General features: G+C 39.9%; 2 protein-coding genes across 2 annotated transcripts in view; both read left to right on the forward strand.

Annotated features, from left to right (window-relative positions):
* The first annotated feature begins 1,949 nt into the window (after positions 1-1,949).
* On the forward strand, positions 1,950-4,702 carry LOC116787067 (probable G-protein coupled receptor 19). The gene is made up of 2 exons (XM_032688317.1): positions 1,950-2,111; positions 3,266-4,702. The coding sequence occupies exon 2, from the start codon at positions 3,280-3,282 to the stop codon at positions 4,531-4,533; it is 1,254 nt and encodes a 417-aa protein (XP_032544208.1). The 5' UTR covers positions 1,950-2,111; positions 3,266-3,279; the 3' UTR covers positions 4,534-4,702.
* Positions 4,703-16,385: 11,683 nt separating this feature from the next.
* Positions 16,386-26,282, forward strand: part of LOC116787404 (potassium voltage-gated channel subfamily KQT member 1-like) — a 468,277-nt gene continuing 458,380 nt past the window's right edge. The window contains exon 1 of the mRNA XM_032688970.1: positions 16,386-16,768. Within this exon, the coding sequence (XP_032544861.1) occupies positions 16,386-16,768 (383 nt within the window). The remainder of the gene's footprint in view (positions 16,769-26,282) is intronic.

Raw genomic sequence — 26,282 nt, forward strand, 5'->3', positions numbered from 1 at the left:
CAAAAAGGACTCAAGTTTTTGACTCATATTTCTTTCATACTGAAAAAGCCTCAGATTAAAAATCATCTAAACAGCAGCCTGGAAAGTCCTGTATTAAAGAAATGGATACTGCTCAGAGCCTTGTCTTTGGAACTCAATAAAAATGAAGTGAAATATCATCAGGCATGTTAAGAGTTTGTCTGGAACATAGCATGAGACCACTTACACATGCTCTAGAGGGAAAGCTGCTTTCAGCTATCCTAATGTTTTAGCCACAAAATAAGTCTTGATAGGGAAACGAAACTGTTGGTAGCACAAATGGTCCCAGTAAACTACAAAGATTTCCAAGTCTAGTCGAAAAACACATGCACAATTTTATCCGTTTTGCTTTTGGTTTGTTTTTTTTTTTTAATGTAAAATAAACTAGTATATCTTCCAGAAGGACAGGAAAGGTAAGAGGGGGAAAAGTATTCTAGGAAAAACATGCAAGCAGAAAAGAATACAATGATTTGTTTATATCTAGGAAATCAAAACACTGCCAGATGTCATGTGGAATTGGAGCAAGGAAAAATGAATGACTGAATGTTTTTCCTTACTGGAAAATTGACTTCCTGCTCCATTTGTTTCTCCCTCCTGCTTTTGAAGTGGACTTTTTAGTGATAAACTATTAATTGAATTTTCTTCTCCATTGCACCATAGCCAATTCAGAGTCCAACATCTTGTCTTGATGGCCACAGTTCACAGGAGACATTTATATCTAGTAATATTCTACATGGTTTAGAGAGCAAGAATTTCACATACACTCACCCCCTGCTGTTATAAATTCACCTTATAAAATGTTCAAAGTTGCCTTGATTAGATGTCCTACAGATGTTATGAGCATGTGGTGTCGTGGTATTTTAACTTCTGCACTAACACAGTAAGAACACGACTATCACTGACCTCACTGCTGCTGCTGCTCTGAAGATTGGCTCAAATCTCATCTCAAAAGGCATGTTCAAAGCCCACAGCACAAACCTAGCTTAACTACAGGAGGACAGGCAAGATTGTTGAACAAGGTTGTTCAAAAATCTTGAGCCCTGAAGGGTTTCAAGACCCTGATCTGGTCTCACACCTTCCTTGCTTTAAGCAGCAAGATAGGCTGGAAATCTCCTGACCTCCCTTCCAACCTCAAATACGACAGGATTCTATGCTGAGAAGGCTGCTGTTTCTATTGCGTACACACTGATGCCTGGAGGCCTCCCAACTCAATACAAAACAGTGATTTCAGGAATCAATTCCCACAGCTAGAAATTTCAAGACACCTTTACGGCGAAAGTTAGTGCTGATTTGTAAAGGAATTTTTTTAAGAGAGCCTCTTTAATCTTGCCTACCAGGCCTTCCCCAATCTTCTGTTGCATTTGATTTTAGAAACGCTTTGAAAGAAGAACTTGCCATCTTCTTGCCTCGGGCCAAATCAGCAGGGGGAGGAAGGGGAATCAAACCACAAACTATTTCCTAAAGGATCTGAGCTTGTGGGGTAGAGGGCAAGACAATTAGTTTTAAAATTCTGGAGTTCTGCAAGTGTGAACCAGTTCATAAAACCCATGTTATTTAGGATTGGATGGAAGCAGGGTTTGGCTGCTACTATCCTTATCCATGAAGATTTTATTATTGTGGAAAAGGTGACTCCCCAAAGGTGATTGTCCCTTCCCAGAGCTGGCCAAGGCCAGTCCCGTCCAATATCCTTATCAACCACCATGGCTGAGGGCACTGAGTGCCTCCTCAGGCAATTTGCAGAGTTGACACTAGTTTGTGGAGGCGTTGTTGATCTGCTGGAGGGTAGGAAGGCTCTGCAGAGGGACCTGGACAGGCTGCCCAGATGGTCCAAGGCCAATGGGATGAGGTTCAACAAGGCCAAGTACCGGATCCTGTGCTTGGGTCAGAAGGATTCTGAGAGTGTAGAACTCTTTGTGACTTAACTGCGGGCAGGGGTTCCGTGTTGTCTGTTGGTGTTGGCTGCTCCTGGCAGTCCTTCAGTTGTCCTCTGGCTCACCTACAGACCTGCAGAACCCTAAGGCAGGTTCTGCTCAACAGGGTGACCTGTGAAGGGTCAGACTTGCTGCTGCCTGGGCGGACGGTCCCTGACCAAGGTAAGGACATTCCCCCTCCCCTGGTTTTTCTCCAGAGCACAGAGATCCCCAACAGCTGGTTGCAGTCACATCTATTTACAGTTCTGACAAGACAAGCAGAGGCTCCACTGCTGGAACTCAAAAGGGTCCCCTGTCCCTTCTCCAACCTCCCATCTCAGCTGCCTGAGGACACTGACTTCCTCTCAGAGTATTCACTGTGAATCAAAACACTGCTGTTGATCAAAAGGTCTTCTGCAGGTTTTGGAGGGAGGTTGTTGTACGTTGTCATGCCATGTCCTTCTAAGGGCCACAGAGAGAATTGCCACCCTTGACGGGGCAGGGACCTAGCAAGGCAGGTACCTAATGAGGCAGGTGCCTGTGAGGACAGCATTGCTGTTCAGAACAGACTCTTTAAGGTACACAGTGTCCAGCTCCTGAAGAAAAGTTCCTCCCTGGGGAAGGGCTGCAGGGAATTCACGGTGAGGAGTGACCTCCCAGCTTGGTGCCAACCCTTCCTTCTGCTTGGATGTTATTTCCTTTGCCTTCCAATTCAGACCTTGCCTCCCTTCCAGAATTATGGCCGGGAACAAACAGATTTGGGAACATTAGGGGTATTAACTCCCACGTTACTAATGATTGGATGGGAGCATAGTTTGTCTGCTAGTACCCTTATCAATAAAGATGATGTTATTGTGGAAAAGGTGACTTCCCATTCCACCTCTTGGTGGAAAGAAACACCTCATTTGCCTGTCTCCTTGACCAACGTAGATCAAGTCAAGGGTGCAGGGACCCTCTTGGTCTGCTTTTTTGGCAATTCCATGGACACTGTGAAGCACAGCTCATTTCTGGGATCAGTGGGATATATTCCACTCATTCTGTTTGCAGCTCACCAGCACTGGTGAAATGACACCTTGGTCTCCAGCTGTGAAAGGGACATTCACCTTTCTCAGAACAGAAATGCTGGTCTGAAATACTCAGGGCATTCCTAAAAAACTGCATAAAACTTAATGCCCTTTGCTATGCCAGGTAGTGTCACTGTGTATTTCTGACCCTTTTCTCTGAAATCTACTACTCTAGGGAGTATGGATACTACTGACAGTTATCTTTTATTGGTTCAGGTGGACTTTTCACACAGAGCTGTTCAAGAGAATATGTTCTCTCCTCTCTTTCTGCAGCCTGAGCAAAAGACATGGCCGAGTTTGCCCAAAGCATGGATAACAGCAGCAGTCCTTTCCTTCTCCCTACCTTACTGCTCCTGCTGCAGAACACGAGCAATCCTGAAGCCTCCATCCCTCCTGCTGGCTATGAGATGACAGAATCGTCACCCACAGGACCTGGCTCAAGCAGGAACCACACTCTGTTAGGCTACGGACTGAGGCCAGGGGAAATTGCAGCAGCCAGCATGGTTTGGGGAGTGTTGTGGCTGGTTTCCATCTTGGGAAACTCCCTCCTTTGCTTAGTGATGCCCAGGAGCAGGAAGACACAATCCCCCAACTATTTTGTGGCCTCCATGGCTTGTGCAGACTTGCTCACCAGTGTTGTGAGTGCGCCCTTCCTGCTGCTCCAGTTGACCTACGGCAGGTGGATGCTGGGGAACGGGATGTGCAAGCTGGTGAGGTACATACAGTACCTCACCCCGGCAGTCCAGATCTACGTGCTCTTCTCCATAGGAGTGGCTCGATGCTACACTCTCATTCGTCCCCTGAACTTCAAAATGTCCAAGGAGAAAGCCAAGAAAATGATTCTGGCCTCTTGGCTCTGTGGTGCTCTGTTTGCATCACCAGCTTATTTTCTCTACGACTCTGACAGCGACCACCACTGCAACTTTTTTCTACCCGATTCTCGGCAAGGAATCGACTCCAGTATTGTCCACCTCCCAGTGCTGTTGTTTTTGATCCCCGCCCTCTTCATTATCCTCTGCTACGAGAAACTCTTCACCTACATTTGGAGAAAAGGCACTGAAGACATGGCTGGCAGGAGGACAACGAATTTGATCTCAAGAAGAAAAGTGAAAAATGTCAAGATGTTCTTCATCTTTAACTTAGTTTTCCTCCTGTCCTGGCTCCCTTTCTACATGGTACAGCTGTGGCACCCACAGGAAACAGACTACAGAAAGAGCTCCTTGGTTTTCCTGGCTACCACCTGGATTTCTTTCAGTTCTTCAGCCTCTAAGCCAATCCTCTTCTACATCTATAATGCAAACTTCAGAAGAGGGATGAAAGAGACTTGTTGCATGTTTGCCAGGAAATACCAGAGAAGCAACATCTTCACCATTACCACCAGTTATGGGACAATCAGAAAGAATCACGTTTGGATCACAGATATCCCAGCACCAGCCCAAACTGTCACCAAAGACTCCACCTCTGATGCTTTTAATGGAGAAGTCAAGAAGGATGAGCTTGCCAGACCTGATGAATCCAATCCCCCAGATACATTTGCCTAGGGGGCTTCATTGCTTTGAAAAGCAATGTATGTGTTCTGGTGGTGCTATATACCCCCAGGAGAGGAAGGATCTTTCACCCTTTGAAGCAATGTATAGTTACATATTTTAGCACATCTTTTAGAGTAGAAAAAATATGATTTATTTTATTAAATGCCTTGGTTTTGATGCATTCGTTCTATTTCATTTCAGTTATCATGTTCTGCTTTGGGGAACTCCTCTCCTGGAATCATGAGCAATGTTTTTCTACAAAACAAGAATCCTTATACTACTATCTGTAGAGAAAAAAAAAGAAAGAAAACCACTGCTTTTTTTAAACCCCGTGTGGGATAGGCCATGGTGCATAAGTACCTAAATCCACCCAAAGCCATCTACAGTTCCTTCTGTTATATCCCTGTTAATACTGTTGCACTGGGCTTGTTCTTCTTGTTCAGACCCCACTGGTTTGGTGGACAAGGTGGTGATGGATTAGTGTTTTGACTGGATGATCTGAAGAGTCTTTCCAACCTAAATGATTCTAGGATTCTATCACCTCACTGCCCTCTTGTGCCTCCGTTTCTGTTTGGGAATAATCGCTTCCTGGAATAGTCCCAGCAGATTGTTTCACCAGGGTTTGACTGCAGAAGGGGTTCCTGGACAAACTCTAACAATATGAAATTGGAGAAGCTTTACACTTCCTCACACATTGCCCGCCTTGTGCTTTGCTGTCCCAGGGTCTGTCCCTGTGTGGGGGCTGGGAGAGTGCATGGAGTCATGGAATATTCTGAGCTGAAAGGAACCCCTGGCCCTGAACAGTACAGCCCCAAGAATCCCACCATGCGCCTGAGAGTGTTGTCCAAATGCTCCTTGAGCTCTGTTTGGTGACATGACCACTTCCCTGGGGAGCCTGTTCCAGTGCCCAGCCACCCTCTGGGGAAAGAACTTTTTCACAATATCCAACCTAAACCTCCCCTGACACAGCTCCAGCCATTCCCTCAGTTCCTGTCACTGGTCACCACAAAGCAGAGATTGGTGCTGCTCCTCTGCTTCCCCTCCTGAGGAAGCTGCAGACCCTGATGAGGGCTCCCCACAGTCTTCTCCAACTCAGTTTCTTCCTCTCACAAGTCAAAATAGAACAACTGCACACTCTTTGTCTCCCCAGAACAGGGACAGGCTCTTTCAGCAACCTCTGTAAGCAAAGCTCCATGGATTGCTTCAGGAAAATGCAAATATATTCAGCCCTGTGACATGGAAACAATATGGTGATGCTATCATGTGTAAATCTGGACTAGGGAGGGCTGCTTTTCTTAAATTTCAGCTTTTTTTTTCTTAAATTTCAGCTTTTTTTCTGCACCTCAGGACATGTTAGGTGCAGATGTTAATTGGGGGTTTTTTTGTAGCAATATATATGTGTCCCTGGCCATGCTCAAAGAGTTCTGGTTTTAATCTATTTGTTTCAAATTACAACAGAATTGCAATGCGTTTTACCCTTTCGTTATTAATACAGCATCTCACAATGACTCCATCCACTTTAACGCAATTATTGGTCAGAATGCATAACTTTTCAATTACAGATTTCTACAAAATTTTTATTAATTTTACCAATTTTCAGTTATGAAATGTTCATCCATTGTTAACAGTGGGTAGAAATAGGACAAAAAAAGGTGTGATGAAATTTTAAGAGCAGTGTCTGATAAGTGTTCAAAGCTAAAATTATTTATTTAAATTATATAAATACTTGTATTCTCAAAGTTAATTCTGAAGCTAAAATGTCCAGAGATCAAAGACAGTTAGGTGTCCAAATGAGGATCTGGGCTTGGGTGCTCAAAGAGGTTGGATTTATCCTGAAACTGAAAACTGAAAATTTTATATCCTGAACCAAAAATTGAGTTGTTAGTTGTAGTGAGGTGCATGGACACACTTCTGGAGAGTATATATTGTTCATGCTGTAGCCATGGAATGTAAAATTGCACTGAATATCATATAATGCATTCAGAAATATCCCTTATAAATAATAACTACTTTTCCAATTAAAAAAGAATATGTTATTGCATCTGCATTTTCAGCATATTTGTCAGACATACCCTATTGCCTTTACAGTGATGTGTCATTCTCGAGGTCGAGAAAAATGCTGTATATTTGCACACACCTATGCTTCTGTCAATATCCTCATGACAGAAGCCTTACAAGTCAGTTATTGCACATGAATACAAAATAGAGAATGGTGTTAATATGTCAAGTTTATAAATATTCAGTTTACATTAACACTTAATATAGTTAGTGAATTTTACAAATACAAAACGATGACTTTGCCAGTCTTACTGACCTTCTGAAGTCCTGCTCTATGTTCTCACCAGAACATTCTTAGAATACACTTTCAATTTTATCTATTTTCCACATTAGGGTAACATAAGAAGAGACTTCTTGTTCAAAGCATGTAGTGCCAGTAACAGAACAAGATCAGCTGCAGGTGTTATGTATTAGCTTGGAGTTCCTGTTTCATGACTTCAGTGCGGGTCACTTGCACATCTTGGGTTGCAGTATCAAGAGTTATTAATTCATTTTAAAACCCTCTTCAAATTTTCCTGGTTTTCCTAGAAAGAATCCAGTTAGTCACAATTATTGTTTAAACATCAGCTTTCAGTAGAATGATTCATATTCAGCACTCTGCTGCTTGTGTTAGATTTTACTCAAGAAGAACATTAAATTGTCTACTTCAAGAGGGTGTTTTTAAAGAAACATTTATGGAATGTTCTAATTGCTAGAATACACAGCTCTCAAGTTCTCTCGCTTCCTCTAGAATCCTTACTGTCAAGGCAGCTTCTTTTCTACAGCTAATTTTAAACAGATCAAATAGTGTCTTATTAGAGATATCCTTATTTAGATTTTTTTTTTGATTCAGCCAAGCTAAACACAATCCCCAATTTCCAAAAGGTGGACAAAACTGGACTGAAGTGCCTCAGATCCAGAATGTCTTCGCTGAACTCACCATATTCAGCTGAGAGTATGAATTCTGTGAAGAGGGTAGGACATGCACTACAATGAGAAGGATTTCTGCAGCCACCAAGGTTTGCTCAAAATCTTCCATCAGAACTGTTCCATCTTGTCCGGCTTGTCCAACAGATGTGTACCTAAAAACATCCAGTCCACACACTCAGAGCTGATTTCTTACAAAATAGAAGCAGAGAAAAACAAGTCAGCACTATTATTAGTAAGTGCCAAGGAAGCTGTTTAAAATAACATATTGCTTATTCTTTCCTGGAATTCAGTTATGTGGTGTTTGTGTGACAAGATACTTGAGTGCTTCTGTATTTCCTCTGCTGTTTATGGTTATTTTTCTCTGAGGATGTAAGTCCATTTTGTCTGATCATTATCAGCCCCATAACACTTGAGAAAGAGTTGTTCTTTTTAAAACTGAAGAGTGAAGGAAGAAAGGAGAAATGCTGATAATACACTGCAAGTGACCATGAGATAAAACCAAGAGTGCAATACAAATACAGAATTTTTCAGTTTTTCATGTACCATCACTTATTATTCAAAATTGCTACACAGCTAAAATACTTTGTTGCAATTTATTTTTATAGCTGCTATGAATAACTCTCTTTGGTAGATGTTACTGTTCAATTTACTTTTTTTATTTAATCTTTTTTCCTAAAGTCTTAAAAAATAAAGTAGTGTCATCTGTATTTTGAATATATTAAGACTTGAATGCTTCATTTGAATGCTTTTTCATGAGCAATAGCTTAATTCCAGCACAGAGAAAATAGTTAAGATTAAACAGATATTCATAACACTATATGGATACTGCAGTCCCCTTACAAATAAAGTAACTTGAAATCAACAGACCTATCAAGTGGCCTCACAAATTCACCTCAGTTCACATTGTTTGTATATATCTTTAGTATACAGGTGTTCTTCCTGTGTTTCGAAATGCACACACATTTTTAAAAATGTTTCCAATTACAGCACAGTAGAACTGAAACAGCCTTTTGTTTGAAACTATGATTTTGCATAAAGATGGTATACAGACATGCTATTTAGAGACTCAGATAAGCAGAAAGGTAATGGAGATGTTACATAAGTGCTTGTTCACACATATAGTTAAATCATAGATTATGTTAGTACTATTTTTTTTTCCATGTTTGTGAATTTTTTTTCCCATCTCCTTAGTGAAAAATTCAGCATTTACAATGGCTCTGTCCTCTCTCTCAACAAGAGATTGTGGTTCCTGTTTAATTTGCCCAGTCAGATTCAATCTCACATGGACCATTTCATAACCAAAATCTTACTGGTGAAAGAGGAATCTGCTTCTCTGATCAAAACCTCCTGGCTGACATTCTGAGTGCACTGAGCAGAGGCATAGTACTCACTAGGCACCTCAATACCTTTCTCTGCGTGCCAAAGCTAAGCCAGCCTGGGTTAATTTGATTGCTTGGAACACTGTGGGAAGATACTTGGCCACCCTCTGTGATTGTGCTTTTTAAATCTATGCAGAATAAATTATGCCTGAGTTTCTGGTCATGTTGCACATGTGCACTGCATGTGATGTACTCTAGAAGTAGTGAAGAGTTTAGAACTGCCGGAGAAAGCAATAGACGGTTGTCTTAAAAAAATTACAGGAGATGGAAGTAAGAAATAGGAGATTTCTTGCTGAGCATATTCTCTATTTTGGGCATGAGCTGTATGATTTCAGAAGCTTCAGGCTCCAGCTTAGTACAGAAAGAGAAGGTAGCGTGAACTTGTTATAATAAGAATTTCAAGTGTAGTTTACTTTTCTTTAATGTCAGCTTTGTAATCAATTGAAGGTCATATAAAAAAGCCCACAGCCTACAGAAAAGAGGCTTTCTGGAAGTCTTTAATAAAATGAATAAAATGTCCTAGTTGACTTTTTAAACTCATATAGGTAAATGTAAAAATACACAACTGCACTTGTCCTTAAAGGATCATTGTCATCTTCCCAAACTGTCTCTTCAGTTAGAACACACGGTTCCTATGTAAAAAGTCTCTACTGAAGCCATAGTTCCATTTTGGTCAATCTGTTCAAATATACTTGAAATAAGCATCCACTTTTCGTGGTGTTCTGTTACAACCTCAGTACCAATAACAGTATCCTTTTCCTCCAGTGCATCACTAATGATTTAAACAAACCCAATCAAACACTGCTGGGACACTTAATATAATTGAAGATAGGAATCAAGTAACAGTTGGGGTTCTCTATACAAGAATTTATATTGCCTCATTATTTGAAGGCTCTCCATGCCTGCTATCTGATACCTCCTCAACAGTGACAATAGGGACGGTATTTCAAGCAGTAATTTTGTCTTCCTTTTATGGAACATAAATGTAACAACAGATACTTTGCCCTATGTGGTAGCAGTTTATTTTAGTTCATATAATTTATTAATATCCAGATATTAAAAAAATACTGTGGGTTTCTCTAAAGCCATACTATGATTATAATTAAAGAATTCTGTTGACCTAGTGAAGAGCGCTAAACTAAAAGCCCAAGCACACCTTAAACTGCTCACCAAGCTGTTCCCTATTGTCCAGATAGAATAACAGGAGAACAGTGGAATTTGGCTCCATCATTCTTAAAAAAAAACAATCATGGAATACATTACAATTATTGCTTGATTTACCACAAGCTTGATTTGCCACAAATGGCAAACAGGATCAGGACCCCATGATGCTGGCTTTCAATAAACAAAATTTTCTTAATCAGTATCTAATTCCAAATTAGAAAACGCAGTCTCATAATATGAATTTCTCCTTATCCTCAATATTTCAGTTTAACAATTCTCTTCTTTCCAGAAGCCTACTGAAATGACAGTACAAGGGCACTGGCACAGGATCTGTCTAATGGAAAGTAATGCACTTGAAACTTAGCTGAACTATGGTGCAAAAGTCATGGAATTAATACTTTTCTCAGTTCCTTCCTTCAGAGGAAAACATACTCCTTTGTCAACTCTTTCACCTGGTTCTCCAGGTTTTATCCCTCCCCTCCTTGTAGTGGGAGACAAGGTGAAGAAGCAAGAGGATACCAAGCTAAGAAACTGAGGCACAGAATATATAAATTCTTCATGGAGAAGTGAAAACTATCCTGAAAGATTGTGGAATGATAGTTAAGCCAAACAATTACTTTGCTTGTCTGGGATTTTTCACACACAGAGAGAAAAAAAAAAAGCTGAACACGTGACATCCTTGCTGTAATTAAAGTAGAAAAAATGCAAATGTGCATTCTTTAAGAGATGAGTGTCGGATGGCTGTTGACCCAGCAGAACTCATAAAAATGAGAGAAAAACTCACAGATAAAGATTCTAAAATGGTGATGTTTTGTGTGAGAACAAATGCATGGATAGATTAATTTCCACCTCCACGCTTCTTCTTTCAAGTCTTTCAAGTCTTGCCTAGAGAAAATATGCTGGTCAAAGAATAATTAGTATCTAAGGTCTTTAAGGTAATTAATAACTAAGGTCTTTTGTGAAATAAGGATAGTGTTGACTTCAAAATAGATGTTTTACTTAACTGGTGACATACAGGAGAAATTACACAAAAGGAAAGGGTTAACAATCAATAAAAATTATTCTTTCTGCTGCTGATCTTTCCTCATCCCGAACCATATAGCAGTTATAAATTTGCTGAGATAAAGAGGTGAAATGTATGACTTCAGCAGCCATTCGCTTTTCTCAGAGCTTCATAATGTAGGGATTTACCTGCTGTTTACAACCAATGACCTCTAAGATTTTTAAGTCGTCTCTGGGAATGTTCCCTCAAAAGATGAGCTGTTCCTAATACTGGTCCAAAGGGAGACAGGTGACATTTTGTTCCTGGGTTTCATCTCGGTGGGTGAAAAGCTTAACTGTTTGTACCTGTTCTTCCTGGGCAGAGACCTTGTAAGGCATCGTGCAGTGCTATCCCATGTGCCCCAGCTGGCCTTTGGATGGATTTATTGTTGCTAAATGTGGTTGAAAGGCAAGTGGAAAAGACAGCTGCCTGTTGTGGCAGATTGTGGGGGGCAGGTGACAAACTCTTTGATACGGCCTGAAGAGATGGGGGGGTCTCACCTGATCTGAATGGCTTATGTCCATCGACCTCTCCAACTAAGTGCTGATTTCACATACAGCCTTGAAGGAGCATCACGGGGCAGCAATTTAAAGAACAAGTTTTCAGAATTTCCATTATAGTTTTTAATATTGATAAATGCTAGCAGACTTAGCAATAATGAATCACACAAAACATTTAAGAATTATACACAGCCAATGCTTGGGAGCAGTGTCCTCTTTTCCTCACAATGCTGTTCCATGGTGTCTTTATACCTTCTTCACACACACATTTTTTTGTATCAGAGATGCTCCCCATTCAACATCCCACAGATTCACCCACCTTGTGGAAGGACACACTAGCCCATAGCTCTTTAGTGATGTAAATCACTGACTTGGGAGTAAATGAAAGTAAGGACAGGAGTTCACAAGTGTTACTCAAGATGCTGGCCCAGTTTCACAAGCAACCTAATCTGAAGAACCATTTTGAAATCATGAGTTCTCTTCTTTTACCAGGACTAACCAAAGAAAAGTGCTCTACAGACAACTGCCTGACATATTTGCAAGACACATATTGCCCCACTTTTCAACCTACAGTTCAAAAATGAAAAGTACAGGGAGTACTGTAATGTGACCTTGAAGCTCAAGCCTATACCTCATTTCAAGATCCCTAGTTATGCAGAGTAAGCTTTGGTTTACTTGTAAGACCCTTGACCCACCAGGCTGGGAAGCTTAAGCAGAAAGTAAAGGTTGGCATTTTGCCCCTTAAAGGCAGCCTGGGCACAACAAGCTGAATACATGCTCTTACATGATCACTGCTGGGAAAACATTCTACAGCTACTCAGCAGTGAACTCAACTGTGTCCAACTTCTAGGTATCCAGTCCTGGAAGTGTAGTTCACAAACCCAAAGCGGATGCTCCAGAGCGCAGTATGCAGAAAGCTTACGTCCAGAGAATGGAATTCAAAATGAACAGAGGAGCGCGGGAATGTTTTGCAAGTCTCATCTATTATTTACCCTTCAAAATATTTTCTAGGATTTGGGTTCTATGTTATCCCTTTATGTTTCTAGCATGACTCATTCACACTTTTCTTCTAAAACACGACCCCCAGAGGGTACAGTGATGGATGATGTCAGTGGTGCTGTGTTTAGGTTACTTTCCTGAGAAGTGTCTTCTCATCAAGAAGGGATCCAAATATGCATCTCAAAGCCAGACATTTCCCTGTGCCTCCACATCCCAGCCTTTTGGTTATAAATTACCAAGTTTGCTGTGCCTAGTGCTAAATGCAGTGCTGTCAGGGTGAGGGAGATGGGCTCTTGAGCACATGGATGCCACCAGACCCATGAAAATTAAACACACGAAGTAAGCCCAGCCATAAAAGCCACACATTTGTATATATGCAGTTGCAGGGTGTTATATATAATATAATGTTACCAATGAAAACGTCAACATTTAGACATTCCTGAAATCATGCATTTCACATAAGTAATAAATTAGTTAGGTGACTAACTGCCTTTTGAGATTTTTGACCCAAAGATGTGATGTGCTGCTACATTTGGGGGATATGTGAAGGAGTGAGTTCATGTCTTCTAGAGTTTAGTCTAATAAAATTTTAACTAAATCATCTTTTCCTCGATCAAGAAATAGGAGACAGGTGCTCTAGTTTCTAATTCTGCCATGGTTTCAGACCTGCTGCTATTATGTTGAGTTTCTACATTTGCAGTAAAGTTGGGTACTACTTTTCCCTCAGAGGAAACTTATTTTTAACTTTAAAATATCCAAGATAATTAGTGTTTCATTGGGGTATTTTGTTTTGGTTTGTAGGTTGGGTTTTTTTAAAGCTACTTTTGTAGAGCTTGAATAATTATATTCAGGAAAAGTTAATAGAGCAGAGAGTAGAAATGTAGTAATTGATACAGAAAGAATTTAAAGGAAGAAGCATGAGCAAAAGCCTGGAGGAGGATTTGTATGGCTCCAGTCAGCTTTCAGTTCTCGATGTCTGCTCACCTGCAGTACAAGGAAAATGTTCTGGAGGGGTTGATTTTTAGAGAAGTAAAATCAGACTGTGTATTTAAAAAAAAAAAAAAAAAGAAAGAAGAAAGGAACTAAGAGGTTTTGTTTTGGTTTTGGTTGTTTTGTTTCCAGTGGTATGGAAATATAACTGGGAAACCAAGAAAGTAACTTTCTGGAATAGTCTTTCCAAAGAAAGAGCCCCATGAACAATTATGACAAAAGTCGAAGACTGTGCAATGGCAACGTTCCCCCACTGATGATACCATAAGGTGAAATGGTTACCTTTGTTCCATTCTTGGCCATGTGGCTCTGGAAAAGTGGGAAGCAGCTTATGCTGGCATTGAAGACAATAGTCTGCTTTCTGTTACAAAAGGGAGAAAAAGAGACAAATAGCACTATTCACTTTCTCATTCCTGAATAGAAAGTTCAACAATAAAATGAGGAGTTGGATGCTGGAATGGTTATGTTTGGGATTCTCTTCCTCCCAAATTAATACAAAAGATGAGCTGTAGTTCAGAAAGGCAACAACATTTGCGAACTCTGATTTTCCATTACTTAATGTAACAACGAAGTGCTGCTTTTGGCTTTGCCAAAACTTTGATGGAAAAAAACCCAAACAACTGAAGCTGCCTGTTTAGACTTACTCAATGTAAAAGTCTGCTGCAGCTACAAGTAACACCTCATTCAGGGTTTAAAGATGTGCAATAAAGGAAATGCTGCTTTTAACCCATTGCAATTAAGTGTATGCAGATAAGAAAAGGCCTGGGAGAGAAAGGACCGCGATCCTCAGCAAAATTAAGCTGTTGCTTATGATTGCTGGGTTTGACAACAGGAAGAGGCAGAAGTAGCTTCTCTCTGAAGTCGTCCAAGCTGTTCCCTGGTTCTTTCTCTGCCTTTTGCAAGGGCAGCCATATAAGGCAGCCAGAAGGGAGGGACCCTGCCTTCCTTAGGGTGGGACTTGATAAGCTGGGGGCAGGGCCAGGCAGCAACTCCTCTCCCTGCACCTATCCAGGCAATCTGCTGTATGGAGCTGAGGCAGCAGCCAAGAGAAGGAATAGGACACACAACAGAAGAAAGTAGGTGCTATTTGACAGCTGGTTTTTGTGCTGTGTGTCTGTGCGATCCCTTGTTTTGATGAACCAGCAAAGGTGTATCAGGTACTTTGTTTACCACTGCTGGGTAACCAACCTTTGCTACAAGCACTTGTCTGGGCAGCCTCAGTGTCCTAAAGTGATGAACGTACTTCTCATTGGTACTTCTTGTGTACCTGTTGTAGGTTGACTTGGATGAAGGGTTTTGTGTTTTAATTTTAATGTTTGGTTCCTCCATCTTTTGTTTAAGAAAACTGATGAGGGAAAGGATGTATTTCTCTCTCTGCTGTAGGACTGTTGTAGAAATGTGAACTGATATTTTCCATGACCAGTGTTAAGAAATGAGCACAGTGTAACAAATCATGTTAGAATGCATAGATGCAAATATTTTGTGGAGTAACTTGGAGGACTCTGTTCAGATGATAGTTCATGCAAGAAGATCTTTAAGCAACAACAAAAAATAAGCTTCGTTTAAAAAGAGAGAGTGAAGGCTGAAATTCTCTCTCTCTAAAATACTCTATTTTGCTGAAGCTGAAGTAACTCAAAATGTGGATGTGAATCTCTTCTGACAGAGGAGCAGTCAGCTGCAACACCTTAATTTGAGGGATTTATATTGCAGATAAGATAGTACATTATAATGTGACATTACAGATGTAATTTTGACATTAACATCAGCAATGCATTGAAGTTAGTCACCTCTCATGATACTTTTAATATTCTCATCTTTTCCTAATGTTTTCATATTTTCATTTTAGCGAGGTATTTCAAATGGGGAAGCTTTTTATGGTGGTATGTAAGATATAAAACAGTGCAAAAGACAGCTGCTCTCAATCTCACAAAATTATTAATTAATTAATTTAAATAGTAAATTAAATTTAAATACTCTGATGAGTATTAGCAGCAATTTAAGTCTGCCATATGAAACATATGTTGATCTAGAAAAACCTTATTGTGTATTCTGTTTTTTCTAAGTACTTGTTTAAGAGTAGCTGCAAACATGAAATGGCTTGAGGAAAATTGAGAATCAGGTCAGCAGTCCTTGATCTTTTTCTTTCTAGTAATAATAACCTCCTGATATCAGTTATCATTAATGACATCATCCTTTTTACACTTGAGAAAAAATGTTCCAGAGTACCATGGACTGCAAGATCAGATGCCACGAGGTGACTGAAATAATTTATTCAAGTCTTAAAGACTTAAGACCTCTTGAGGTGTAGGTGTTGAAGTTCAAACCTCAGTTGGGTGTGTTTTGGCAACAGCAAGTTTATGAATTCCAGGAAATTTTCACAGTTTCATCTCTAATCAGGACACTTTAAGAACTACTCAGCTTAAAATGATCTCATAGGATCAGGTCTCAAGGCAGCTCTGCTGCTCTACGAGTGTTGCATTATTTAAATAGTTTTAATGTTCTTTCTTAATGTAACTTTGAATCTTAATTTTCTTTCTTCCTTCCTCCAGAAGTCTCGACCGCTTTCCTTTCCCAGACACTCTCGTTACATCTGGTGTCTAGCACGTGTCATTGTCTGATACATTTTTCTGATTTAATTTCAGAGGCTGTGAGTGACAGCAGGTGACAGGCTGACAGCTCACACTTGTGTCACAGCGAAGCTCTGTGATAACAGCACAAAGTCATCGGCTGCTGGAGAACACACTGGACAGGGAGGACATACAATACCTTCTTCATGATTTTAAATATTGATCAGAGTTAGTAATACCTGTGCATTGTTACAAGATGTCCTGCGATAGTGGAGAAACTGTTGGGTACCCCATGGATAACCGCTGTGGAGAGGAACGAGGCTCCACTTTTCAGCTGAGCAGTGTGAATGGAAATAGGAAGTCTGCAGCATTGCTGGAAGCCAGGGGGAACTTAAGCAGCATGCAGTACTCTTCTGTGGCGCTGGATCCAGAAACCTCCATGAATAATGGATCCAGGATTCCCCAGAACGCTGAGGAAGGCACAAAGGCTGCAGCCTTGGCGGAAGGTGAGGCCGGCAGGGCCCGCACCGTGGAGTGTTTCCGTGGCCGCTCTTTAACTAAAACCAGCACTCAGGGAGACGTCTACAACTTCCTGGAGAGGCCCAGTGGATGGAAGTGTTTTATCTATCATTTTGCTGTGTAAGTACCTGTGTTTTCACATGATCTTTGGTGTGAGAAAAATCTGAACCTGGCCGCTTAATCAGCCAGAAATCAGAGTACTTGAGGTCTTGGGCTGAAAACCTGTTGCATGAGTAATCCCACTGAAAGTGATGGAAAAGCCAGTTTCTCAAAGGATCAGCCACTGTATCCGTTAACATTTCCAGAAGAGGGCTTTTTGGTCTTCAAATGGTATTTGTTTTCAAATATGTACACTGTATATTTGCTGTTTCTGAGGGTTAGGTCCTGTATCCTCATGGCAGTGTCTGTTGCTGATTTAGCTGCTTTACATTGTTGTCGCTTCAGACACTGCAATTTTTATCATGAGATGGGGAAGGTTCAGCTGTGATCAGGTGAATCGTGCTTTCCTGAGTTTGTTTTACTCCTGCTAAAATGCTAAAACAAGTAATTTGTTAGACAAACATGTAACCATAACATTACTAATTTGAACTGAGTTATAGTAAAGAACATGTAATGAGTACAAATTTAGCAAAATGTTTTTAATTATACCGTGTGTGTAGTAAAAGCAAGGAGAAAATTAAGACTTCCATTTACCCTTGTAAAACAGTGGTTAACATATTAATTTAACAGTAACAGCTGTTACTGTTTTCTTTGAGTTGCTTATGGTATCTGTCAAGTTTAGCAAGACCTCAATTACTGTTTTGAATGCTGCTTAACAGAATGATAATTTGTCATCTTAGCTGTAGAAAGGGTCCAATTGTGCTCTCACTGAGGCCAGAGGAAGTTTTACTGGCTGGAGTGAATGCAAACTGAGCCAAAAGGCCTTGCTTTTATTATAAAATTAGCATATGTCCTAAAGAGATGCAGAGTGTTGAAATTATTCTGTTTGTCTCAGATGAACTTTTCTATGGCCTGACTTAATTTTGGAAAAAACATCAGTTACTGCAGTCAGGAAGTGCCCAAAGAAATATATGGTAATTACAAGGATGAATCCTAATGCTTCTATTTGGCATAAAATAGATAGTCTTATTAATACTTGCTTCCTTTCACCCCCTCAACATCATACAGGGATTTTTTTTAAAAGGAGTTTTTGATTCATTAAATTTCACCAAGTAAAAGGATAGGGCCTCTTTTAAGGACTATGCTTAAAGTATATAATAATTCTTAAGGATTAAACAGATGTAATTTGTGTATATTTTAATATGCAAATAGTCATGATTTAAGCCTATTTGAGATTAGGATTTACTAATCTTGCTAAAATGCATTTGTTTCACCATCTATGTTGCTTTTATCTCTGACTTAAAGGTTGACCTTTATTATGCACTTTATATTCTGCAATGGGCATTAAAATAAAACAAAATATAAAATTCTATACACCCTCTCCACACTAGAAAATTGGAGAAAATATTGGGGGTTTTTTTTAAGCAAGAATTACTAACTTAAATGAAAGAATATGTAATTTGACTGCTTTTAAAAGTTTGGGCTTTGTTTTTTTTGGTTTTTTTTTTTTTTTTGAGTTGCTTGAAAGGAAACATTTGAGACATAGTTTTTGGCAAGAATTTTGTGTGAAAGATATTTGTCCTAATAATTATCCCAATAACTACATGGTGTGCTCATCTATATAACAAGTTTCTGTTTTGGAAAGAACATACTTTACAACATTAAATATTATTAAAGTGAAACATAGTTAAAGAAATAAATTACTAGTCTAAAATACAATAAATTTTATAATGAGAACAACCTGTGACTAGTTTTTAAAAGGTTTCCTATGTTATACGTGTGCGTTTGGGGTAACTTATGTACAGTTGATCTGATGGTTATGATTATTTTCATAACAAATCCAAACTTTCAAGCTGGTATTTGTGTAGCCTGGAGGAACTGGATGTGCACTGTCCCTTCACTGTTGTTTTGGCCTTCATATGCCACAAAGACCTCATAACTTATGTACAAACTTGTGGGAACCTTCTGTCCAAGAGACACTGGAGTCTGGTCTGATCTGGAGCCAGTTCTGCTAGAAAGAGGATAACTTTCCAAAACCTGGTGAAGCAAGTGCTCCAGGAGGTGACCTTCTCTCATTTTGAAATTACCACAATAATCTCATCTCCTGTAACATTTGCAATGTGACTGATACTTGAAGTTTCTTTTAATGGAATAAACCCATGGTTCTTAAGGAATGTTACAGCACATGCTAGAAAAGAGAATTACCACTGAGTAATTAAACCTAGAATTTGTGTTGTTTTAGTGGAGTTATTCTAAGGTGAAATTATGGTTGCAAAACAAAATGTTTGCAGGGGTGAATGGGTTTGCTTGAGATTTTCCCCTCCCAATCCTGAAAACCTTCTTACTCAGGTACTTTTCACCTTCACTGGACTACTTCAGTCCTACAATACCCCAGAACAGAGCAGAGGATCTGAATGAGAAGTTAGCAAGAAGTGAGGGCTTGAGAAGCAGCTGTCACATGCAATGACAATACATTGATCATAACCAACCAATCCTCGTGGCTGTGTAAGAGCCTTCAGGTATTGGAGATCACATGTATTAAAGTTCAGCTATTTGCCATGTGGCCCTTTTTTCAGGTCCAGAAAAAGAAGCATGTGCCTGGCTTGGATTTAATTTCTAAACTCAGCTATGTACTTGCTTAAAAATCACATCCAAATGTCAAGGTATTAGGGTATAACCCTCATATTTTATCTCTTAAATGAAAAATACAATACATATGATAATAAAGGTTCTTGGCAAATATACACATTTAAATAATTTGGTTGCAAATGGAGTCTTATTTATGTGATGAATTTGTTTCTGAAACATTTATACATTTAATTACTGCTGGAATGACTCCATTTTAGGCTAGAATATTGTGTTTATTTGGCTAAATACATGTGAACTGAGTGGTGAGGGGTGAAGTCAGACAGTTTTCATGATAAGAAGACTCTTGCCCCTTATTTAGACACCAGGCAGCACTGATCATAAAACAAAACCAGAATCAAGTGTAGGTCCTCAAAGTGCTAGAATGGCAGTGCAACATCTCCCACCACAGTTCCAAGTCTTTGTGGATCACCCTGGCCATAGACAAAGGGTGGGTGAGAGAGTCCAGCTCCTCCATGTGCTGAAACATGGACAGAGAAGAACCTGGGACCGAGACAGAGAAGTCTAGGCTGGTTTATTATAGAAGCTGAGACTGGTGCCAGTGATGCTGAAGCTGGAGGAAAAGCAATACAAGAGCAGTCTAGCTCAAGGACAAAGAGCATCTGATTTAAGCAGGAAGGATGAAGGAAAAAGGACTAGCAGGTTTTGGAGATCAGAAGGCTGGATATAGGTCGAAAGAGTTGGAACTGTGGGACAGCTACAAATGGTCAAGAAGCTCAGAGAGCCACTGGGGGGAAGAAGGGGCAGGAGATGACAGCTGGAAGCTAGGGAAAAGAGGGAGCGTGGAATTCATGATGGGACAAGGAACCTTTCACCCATAGGCAACTGGTTTGAATCTTGTCCAAGTCAATAGTGAAGAAGTGGTAATGACTGTGGGGAGATACAAAAGGAGCTGTTGGTCTCAGTCCAGTTCCTAGCAAATGGATGTCAGCATCACTGCTGGAGTTAGCACAGCTGGAAGGGTTCCTGGCAGGCCCTAGAGAAACCACAGGCTGGTTGAAAAGGGAGGCAAGTCGAAGTCAAGAGGGAGGCCCATGGGAGGGACCCTTAGATTGCATTCTCAGGCCTGCCATTTTCTTGCTGTATAACACTGGAAGTTTAAGGGAGAACTTGCAGCTGTTCCAGGTTACTTCATGCTGGTTTGGCCACCTCTTAAATGAGTGTTAGACCTTGCACTCATTTAAAAGTTAGACAAGCCTTTATGTCCCATGATTTCCTATGGGATGAGGTGAGCTGATCTAGCAGCTCGTTGCTAACAAGCCACCTCTAGTTCTGCTCCCCTCATCCACCTTCACCATTCAGCTTGCTCCTGCCACCTCTGTTGTCCTTGGTTATACTTGGAGAGTGAGTTCAACTAACTACACCAGCAGGAACGTAGGCCAATATGGGAAAAAGTGGATGGTCTTCTGTCAGGTTAGTAATACACATTCAGCACCTTGAAGAACTGTCTACTATTGTTCTTTTAGTGCTCCTAGTGGGTCTTAATCACCTGTTGAATTTCATATAAAACCGTACCTAGTGATTGCAAAGTAACATTGCAAATCATCTGGCAAGTGCTGCAGACCACCTGGTTTGACTGAGAAACGTTTCCTAAATGCACAATTTGCCTAGCAACAAAGTCTGCTCTCCAGGCTGCCTCATGATTTACAGGGAAACAACTCCTCCAAATGGTGACTCAGAGGGAGTAATGGCTATTGCTCTGAATCATTCCTAGGGGGTGCTGCCTGTCTCTCTGTCGATTGTGGGGCAAAGACAGGGAGTATGTCTTCCCTAGAGTATGGTTTGATAAGAGCTGACATAATAGTTTACCAATATCAAAAGAGCCAGGTTCCCTCTCTGACCTTCTCTTCTGGACACACATTTCTCATTTCTTCTGCAGAACATGTGCTGCTTCTGGCCCTCACTGTAGCCCTCCTAAGCTTAGTCACACCTTGCTGTAAGGGCAAAAATGGAGCTCAGCAAGAAATGAGTAGCTTTTGATATCTTAAGGAGTTGTGGCATGTCAGCAAGTGGTCTGATGGTGCTGCAACCAGTACGAACCAGTTGACCAAGGCTGGAATGGAATGAGAGGAAGTTCTAACCAGTTGGCCAAGACTGCAAAAACTTCTCTTTTTTTTTTTTTTTTTTTTCCACCAGAGGACTGCGGTATTGCCTCTGTTTTATATGAAAACATGCTCTAAGCTTATTTTGTTACCCTTTTCCTCCTTCAGACTGACTCCCATGGCTTCTTCAAAGAGAACATGCACACACATGTACATGTTCCTGGCACCGTGTTTGAAAAGAACTCAACTAAGGAATTACTGTTGAATAATTCAGAGTGCACAATCCTTACAAAAATGTGAAGAACATAAATAATGTCACTGACTTAAAACTTTGGGAGAAAAGTACAAAAGATCAAAAACATGTTTATAAAATGGGGGCTGGCCAGCTAAGGGTTTTTTCCTTTATAAAAGTTTCTGTGTACCAGAGCCTGTGTCACCATGAGTAATGCAAAAAAAAAAAAAAATTCAGATTATTTGGACAAATTAGAAATTACAAGTTTTTTTCATATTATTGTTTCTCTTCAAACTTTGCCCTCTCAGGTTTTTTTACCTCCTCCAACTTCATGTAAGAAATGCTGTAGTCTTGTTCTATAAATGCAATTGAAGGACGTAAGAGCCACCATTCTGGCTGATATTCCATTTTTGTTTGGCATGCAACTGCTGCTGCTGAACATTAAAAGGCAAGAAATGTAAGGATTTGGTCCTTCCTTTTAATGACTGTGGGGCACTTGCCTGCATATATTTTGATTCTTTGAGTTTGGCAGCTCTCATTTAGTGAACTAAATATATGTAGCAAGTAAGTCAGCATAGTGTTCTCCAGCTCCTGTTTTTATCTGTAAATGGAGTCTATAACCCATTATTTATAACTGTTTATCTCAAAAGGGACTGTCAAATTCCCATTTCTGCCCTTTCCACAATTATCTCTAGAATGCAAGCAGATATTTTGCTTTTTCCAATGATGTGATTGTAATACGACCAACACAAGCAACAACTAAAGTTCAGAGTAATTATAAGCATATGGCTGCTTTTGAGATTCTGGCTCTGACCTTGATGTCACAGCTTAGTTCTGAACATGGTGTGCTTTCATAAGATAGGGCCTTTAATTCTTCTTCTTATTATTATTATTATTATTGGGCTCAGGGTGCTCCTTGCCAGCATAACAGTTACTTATTTGGGCATTTTATGCAGAAATTGAACTGACAAGGTTTTTAGTTTAGAACTACAGGAGCTGCTTTTCATCTGTGAAAAAGCTACCGAGAGGTCCTAAGCAGATACCTCATCTATGATGATAAACTTCAGGCACCAAAAGATGAGCAGTATTAAAGGGAATAAACTCAAGAACTGTTTATTTTAGTAAAGTGGACTGTTCTTACTGCTTGGAGTTGCATGTTTAACTGGATGATATGGTAGAATGGCTTAAGTTGCTAATGGAGGTGCACTAATATTAAAGAGAATTGTCTTTAGGATTCTCTAAAGTTTCAGGATTTGGCTGTTCTAAAAATACATGGGGACAGTTATTAATTCTTAACCTCTCTTCCTAAGGAAATGAGGTTTCTTCAACCACACTGTCTAAACATGTCTGTCTGAAAGGGCCTTACCAAAAACTTTTGAGCCAGTTGGCAAGTTTCAGCTAATATTGACAGAGGATGAGACAAGTCAGTGATACCACATTTCTTCACGTTTGGTTAAAATAGACGTTTATATAGAGGAGAGATAAATTATTAACCCCAAAGATGAAAACACTTCACTTTGAGCTTAATTAGATTGTTTGGCACTAAAGAGTCTTTTCAGGAGAGAGATGTTAGAAAAGTTCCTAAGGAAGAACTTTGATCTGAGTGTACTTTGCATTGGGCACAGAGTAACCTAACCACAGGGCACAAAGCCACAGCATACGTAAGGTTTATTTCCAGTTTTTGAAGTTATTGATGACTTTTTCCATCATTTTTGTAAGAAATTCAATCCGTCTTATTCTAAAAGCTCAGTTTGGTAATAATCTGAGCAATGAATGTGCATTAATGTCTGTCCCCACAGGCTAATGCTGTTTCTATAGTGAAATCATTTGTTTCTGTAGTGAAAACAAATACTATAGTCTGACATTGATATGGTGCTATTGATGGAATTTGGTTATGCTTTTGTGGGAGAAAACTCTGTTCTTGCAGAAACCATCAAAATAAGATATTCCATGGTGTTAACATTACAATTGCTCATTAACTTGTGGACTCCACATGGTACCAAATTCAAGAAGAAAAGCGTTTCAGGTGTCTTCATGATAATTGAGCTGGCATTAACTTAGTGAATATATTTGCAGAGCATCATTATATGCATTTGTTCTTTCCCTTTTTTGATACTGAGCCTAAGAAACATTAATTAATATGACTACTACAAAGAGGTTGGTGTTGCTTTGTAAATGGTGGTAGTAACTTCCTGTCCCTGTGGAGATGTGTCACAGATCACATACCTGCTTACTCTTTTGTCCTCCAGTCAAGGTTGGTGATAAATGTATCAGAATCATAAACACTGATGTCATGATGATGAAATGCTTCTGTCACTGTTTAAAGAAGTGATTATATGTCTTCTAGAAAGTCTTAGATTCAGAATCAAAATGGGAGTTCTATTCCTGTGACCAGGGAGGGAGAGGACATCCAGGCATTCTGGTAACAAGACATGGGACGTAAGAGCAAACAAGAGAAACACAGAAGGACAGATGTTAGTGGAAGGTAGAGGCACTCAGGGAGCTTAAATCCTAGGAAAGGCAGGGCACTGACTAAAAGGTTTCTGTAAGATCAGTGCTCCTGGTGTAATGGATGCACGAATGCAATTTGTCAGTTCTGGACTACTGCCAGCTAAACTGATTGAAAAATCAAAATCCAAATCTTAGTGCTCTTTAAGGAACAGCAAATAAGTTAGACTGTTAAACGTTTTGAAAATGTGAAGTTGCCATTACTAACAGGGACTGTGGATGTTTTACAAGTAACAAAACAACTTTGGTCAGTTGATTCAGAAAGGTGGTTTGAAGCAGGAGACCTTTTTATGTGATGTGTGGCTCATGCTGTGATTTGAACAGCATTGGGATTAACTATTGATTCAAACCAGTTTGTGATGATTTATATATACACAGGTGAATGTATTTGTAAATTAAATTTTAAATTCTCTAGTGTTGTAGAATTATTGGCTGGTTACTTCTGCTAGGAGCCAGCTGGGTAACTCCACATTGCAAGCAATGGGGCTACTGGGCATTTCTGGATGCAACCTAGAAGGAGCTGAAGAAAAAACCAAAACCAGACACTCTCGGTATATCTCTGTGAAAGGTGGGATTTTCCTTTGGTTGAGGGCTTCAAATCTCTGAAAATATTTTATTCTGAGGCAAAAAGTGTAAGTCGGATATGCCCAAACTCTCTGCCAGGCAGGCTCCCTGTTAGCAGAGTCCAAAGCTAGGCAAGTTTCCAGTAAAACCTGTCTGGTCTCCTTCTCCAGTTCTGCTGAAACCAACACATTCCCAGACTACTTTCTAATTTTAACATATTTGTATTTTCAGCAGAAAAATTGCTCCTTTACCAAAATTTCCAACCAACTCTAATTTGTGTATGATCACATATGTATAAGCACAAGACTTTTCAACAAAACATCAAGCCCCAGGAGCCTGGAAATAGATTTATGAGAAAACTGAGGGACATCAAAACTTGCCCACAAAAGCACATGGACAACCTTTTCTTTATGACTTAGTCAGAATCTCCTTTGGATAACAAAAATATGTAAGGACCTGGAATGAGGTTTTACTTGGACTAGCAGGAATATTTTCTAGAAGGACATGGCTATTCAACATAAGACAATACAGTCCCATTTAGAAGAAAGTGTAGTGCTTCCTGCACTCAGGAATGAGAATATCTTGCACTTTTATAGTAGGAAAAATGGAAATGCTCTCCTTAATTTTCCTGCCACAAAATGACCAGTTAAAATAAAAAGCTGGAGCCTCTCAAAGAACTTTCTGTTGGCTGAATTCATTTATTCTCCCTAACAACAGGCTGACTTACAGCTATTGGTCTCCTCTGGACAACTCTGTAGTTTATCATCAAGAAAAAAGTTGAAGCTGCAATGGGTGTAGTTGCATAGATTTACTTGGACATATTGGCTTCAATTCAATCTTTTTCTCTTGTAATTTAAGTCCAGCTGAAGCAATGGGATTTTTTTCTGTCCTAGTGTATTAGTAGACCAGAGTATTTTGGCTTCAGATCATAGCACCGTAGAATGGTTTGGGTTGGAAAGGATCTTAAAGATCATCTCGTTCCAACCCCCTGCCATGGGCAGGGACACCTTCCACTAGACCAGGTTGCTCAAATCTTCTGGAGCAGACAGCAGAGAGATAATTTGTTTTATCCTAAGAAATTTGAAAGATAGGGTTTCCTACAAGCCATTTGCAATTATCTGGCTGAAGAGCTTTCATATGGTGAAGTGAGTCACAGTCGCTCAGTTTCAAGGAAGGAATAGCAGCTAAAAGATGTGTCTGGTTGTGTTAAAATCACCCTCAACCCATGATCAAGGCATCTGAATACTACAGAGCATAGGTTTTAATAGCTTTTTGATAATTTTGGTTGATTTTTCTCTCATTATAGAACTCATATTTTTCTTTTTTTTTTTCTCTAAACACAAGTGAGCAGACACAATGAAGTTTGGTAAGCCCAGGCAGCCACAAAGTTACTATTTTGTACTTGATTGCCACAGAGTATCTCTCTGCCTGTGAATTTAAGTTTGCCTCCTCCTCACCCATTCTTTTTTTTGTTGTCCAAGAGGTAATTCCCACAAGAATCTCATATATCAACACTTGAAGTACACTTATCTGCAGAAGACAA

This window comes from Chiroxiphia lanceolata, chromosome 5 (genome assembly GCF_009829145.1).
Source record: "Chiroxiphia lanceolata isolate bChiLan1 chromosome 5, bChiLan1.pri, whole genome shotgun sequence".
Classification (NCBI taxonomy): Eukaryota; Metazoa; Chordata; class Aves; order Passeriformes; family Pipridae; genus Chiroxiphia; species Chiroxiphia lanceolata.

What these genes read in the sequence shown, in the direction of transcription:
- LOC116787067 (XM_032688317.1), top strand. Translation starts at nt 3,280, where the DNA reads ATGGCCGAGTTTGCCCAAAGCATGGATAACAGCAGCAGTCCTTTCCTT.